Source organism: Notothenia coriiceps, unplaced genomic scaffold (genome assembly GCF_000735185.1).
Source record: "Notothenia coriiceps isolate Sejong01 unplaced genomic scaffold, NC01 NC01_scaffold00022450, whole genome shotgun sequence".
NCBI classification, from domain to species: Eukaryota; Metazoa; Chordata; class Actinopteri; order Perciformes; family Nototheniidae; genus Notothenia; species Notothenia coriiceps.
In genome coordinates, this window is record NW_011355151.1 from 1 (window position 1) to 3,780 (window position 3,780).

The 3,780-nt window shown below is 39.8% G+C and overlaps 1 protein-coding gene across 1 annotated transcript; it reads right to left on the reverse strand.

Annotated features, from left to right (window-relative positions):
- Positions 1-211: 211 nt before the first annotated feature.
- LOC104953992 (TATA-binding protein-associated factor 172-like) lies at positions 212-2,740 on the reverse strand. The gene is made up of 7 exons (XM_010781037.1): positions 2,539-2,740; positions 2,288-2,365; positions 2,078-2,207; positions 1,850-1,991; positions 1,161-1,291; positions 627-749; positions 212-388 (listed from the first exon to the last, which is right to left on the reverse strand). The coding sequence occupies exons 1-7, from the start codon at positions 2,661-2,663 to the stop codon at positions 212-214; spliced, it is 906 nt and encodes a 301-aa protein (XP_010779339.1). The 5' UTR covers positions 2,664-2,740.
- Positions 2,741-3,780: the final 1,040 nt, after the last annotated feature.

Genomic DNA, 3,780 nt, shown 5'->3' on the forward strand with positions numbered 1-3,780 from the left:
TGTATATATATATGTACACACATACATTTCTTGGAGTTTTTCCTTGCACATTGCAACGGTTTAAGGACATAAATAGTCGTATTCTTTAAAACACAAATGTGTAATTTTTGATATTGCGCTATAAAATAGAACAAGATCAACATTATTATGGTTTATGTGAGACTTATTCCAAACTGACCCACACAAGTAGACAACAGGGTGTGGTGTGGATTTAAAAGACTTCCCAGCAAAGTACCTGTTTGAGAGCAGAGAGTTTGGGTGCGTGCTGCAGGTCCCGCAGGTTGGAGTTTTGACCAATCAGCTGCTCCGAGATGCGTTTGTATTCCGGATGCTGCGGGGTTAACACCAGACTCGGGTGGTTGCACAGCTTCCGCAGATACTGCAGCGCCTTAAACACATGTGGAAGGAAGGGGAAATATTACTGCATGGCCATAATAAGAAGCATTTAAGAGATAAGTAGACCGTAAGTATTCAACAGTATTCACAATAAATGCTTTTTAAAACATTTTAAGAAGGAAGAAAAATCACTATACCTAAGAATGTGAACATGGAACTTCTTAACCAAAGTTTCAGAGCAAGTTAACGTTTGGTTCCTGCATGAGATAACATCTTAAAGAAATGTGTACCTGGAAGACATGGCCGGTGGCCTTCAGTTTGGGCTTCTCCTCCTCTTCTGTGGAGGTGCTGGAGATACTGTCCTCCACACTGGCCTTGGCCCGAGACTTTGCAAAGTCTTCATACAGCTGAACCTGCAGGTAGTGAGAAACATACATCCTTGTTACTCCAGTTAGAAGGAGCGAGAGGGCTCACTTAACTTTCTTCATCGAGTTCAGAAGTTTGTATTTTCAATAGTTGATGTAGAAAATAGCCAACAATACAAGTGTCACGTCTTGTTGTTTCTGTTCCTGAGTACAGTAAATGAGCAGATTGTCATGTATCAGTATTACAGACTCCCAAACTTTCTGATCAAACATTTGAGGCTGATCAGTGTTGACTCTACTCAAGAGAAGACCTTGAAACAGGTATGATAAGACCTTTAACAAGTATAACGTGACTATTATATGCCATTGGCAAGAAAAATGCAACACTGAGGCAGTAAGATGATGTATTTTCATAGTAAGAGTCAATGGTGACCAATGGTAATTGGGGGGCACGGTTACCTGTAGAGGACTTAAATTGCAGTAATAGTCCTGAATTATTTTAGGAGGCAGGTCCTGGAGGACGTCCTCCTTCATCCTCCTCAGAAGGAAGGGCAGCACCTGTCGATGTAGGGCCTCCATCGCCAGGACACCTGAGAGACAAACAGATATTCACCAGTTAATGTTACTTCTTAAGTAACTGGTGCAGGAATGATTCCTAAAACCCGGATAGTTTGTCGGCCTTTTAGCAACGTTCCCTCGTCTTATAGTCAATGGTTATTTCACATGTTTTTGTTAGACGCCTGAAATAAGGTCTGTGGTTAACACAAGATGAAGAGACTTTCATGGTTTGTTCTACATGACTAAATGAGACTTATCAAAGAGCATCTCAGCAAACATTAGCCCCCTATAGCTTAGCGTGAACACATATGTGAATTCATGTGACTGTTCTGGAGATAGCATTTACACTTTAATGATTATTAAAGTGGTGTAAAGTCAAGATTTTCTTGCTGAACAAAACATTCAACCATCATAAATGTGTGATTGCCACAGATTTTATTTTCTGCAATATTCCAAAATACATTGGAAATATCCTTTTGTGTTTTTGTTGAAAGAACCCTTGTTATTTTCAACTACAAACATATACATCTCTGCACCACTCTATATTCAGTTAGAAATGTCAAAACACGACAACTGCAATATTTACATACCTGCCTCCTGTTCCCGTGAAGAGCTTTTGGCGTCGCGACTGGCCAGGATTGGTTTACCGTAGCGAGCTGCAAACTGACGCTCTGTTCCGAGGAAGCCCGGCATGAGGAAGTCAAACAATGACCAGAGCTCCAGGACATTGTTCTGAAGGTAGAGAGGTGAAAACATTCATGCTCTGACGAGCACAACAGGAAAAGGGTACAATAACAGTCTGATTATTGCGACCTCACCTGAATTGGCGTTCCTGACAGGATGACGCGGAAGTTGGCAGCCAACTGCTTGATGGCTTTGGAAAGTTTCGTCTTGCCGTTCTTGATGACATGACCCTCATCGAGGATACAGTAATTGAATTTGATATTTCTAAAAAAGAGTTAATGTTAATAATTGAGCGCTTGTCCAAAACACAAAGACCTTTGAGAATAAGAGTAATAAATAATCACCTAAAAAAGTCGATGTCATTCCGTACAACATCATAAGAGGCTATTATAAGATTGTGTTTTTTCACTTGGTGCTGCAACCTGGAAAATGAATGTTTGAGTAAGTCAATGTGCGTTTGTCTAACAACTAGCGTATAATAATACATCAAAAATAAAAAGTACAAAATGTTCATTTTAAAAAGGGTCAAATCTACAGGACATTCTCTGTACGCTGACAGGCGTAACGCACAGCAGAAAGTGTGACCAGGCTTTACCTCATCCGCTCTGTAGGAGGCCCGGTGTAGTGCAGTGGGTGGAGGAATTCTTTGGAGCAGAATTTGCCCACTTCGTCCACCCAGTGGCCCGTCAGCGTGGGGGGACACACCACCAGAGAGGGCATGGGGCTGCTGTCTGCTGCTTTAGTCTTGGCATATTCCTGTGCCCTGAATGAACATCAAACACAGGGAAGGCTGAGTACAGTCTACTTACAATGCACACCAAAGCAATTCAAACAGAAAATACTTAGAAATGCAGCAAAACAGCAAAGAAAATCGCTGGTGAAACTTTCAAACCAGACTGTCTATTGTTTAATAACACAGTATGTGGAAGCTTATTGTGGTCATAGATGATTAGCATATTATAAAAATACATTTTCATAATGTTTTACATAATTGTTTTTTGTGGGCCATCTTTAATGAGACATTTCATTTCACATTATCTCTTATATAGTACACAGTGGTACATATAGATGGCAAGATGTATCATGACTTCTACTATTATGTAGAAACGTGAATTATGTCAGCATTGCCAACACAATTAACATTAAAGGTGGGGTATGTAATTTATTTCAGAAACACTTTTTTGTTATATTCCATGGAATGCTCTTAACATCCCGATAGCAATGAATATCTTAAGTGCTTTGACAAAAAATCCATAAAAAAAATTCATCTGTGGAAGCCATAGTACTGTAAAAAGCCGGCCCGGCTAAAATAACTGGATGGCCTACCTGCCTGTCAGCCTTCCATCTGTGCACAAACTTATCTCGTGCCCTCATTGGTCATATGCACGTTTGTGTGTGTTGGAGGAGGGGCTCTGTAAGGAAGTGGCAGATTTTTTTCCGGATGTGTATTTTCAAATTCTAGCGCACTAGCTGGTTTCTCCAAAATTACCTACCCCACCTTTAAATTAGAAGAAATAAATCATTAACGACCTCATATTTGGTAGTTAAATCCTCAAGGCAATATAGTTGCAGTAGTAGTGTGTGGTGAGAACAGTATTTTTTTTTGCGTAGTAATCAGCAGCGAACCGCTTCAACGCGTGTATTTCGGTTTATTCACGGCATTAATTTTGTTATTGTACAGTATTGTTGTTTTATAATTATTAACCCAATTTGTGTTCTTTGAAATTGAAAAGGATATTGCATTGTGTTTGTTACTTTCGTTGCAGTTGTATATGTCTTAAAGAGCAACTTCCAGGTTAAAGACACCTGTGAATAAATGTGTAGGAAAATGATGAAT

Coding starts and splice junctions, on each gene's coding strand:
- LOC104953992 (XM_010781037.1), bottom strand. CDS start 2,663: ATGCCCTCTCTGGTGGTGTGTCCCCCCACGCTGACGGGCCACTGGGTG. Junction 2,366..2,538: donor CCTCCTACAGAGCGGATGAG/GTAAAGCCTGGT, acceptor TTCATTTTCCAG/GTTGCAGCACCAAGTGAAAA. Junction 389..626: donor CCACCGGCCATGTCTTCCAG/GTACACATTTCT, acceptor CATGTGTTTAAG/GCGCTGCAGTATCTGCGGAA.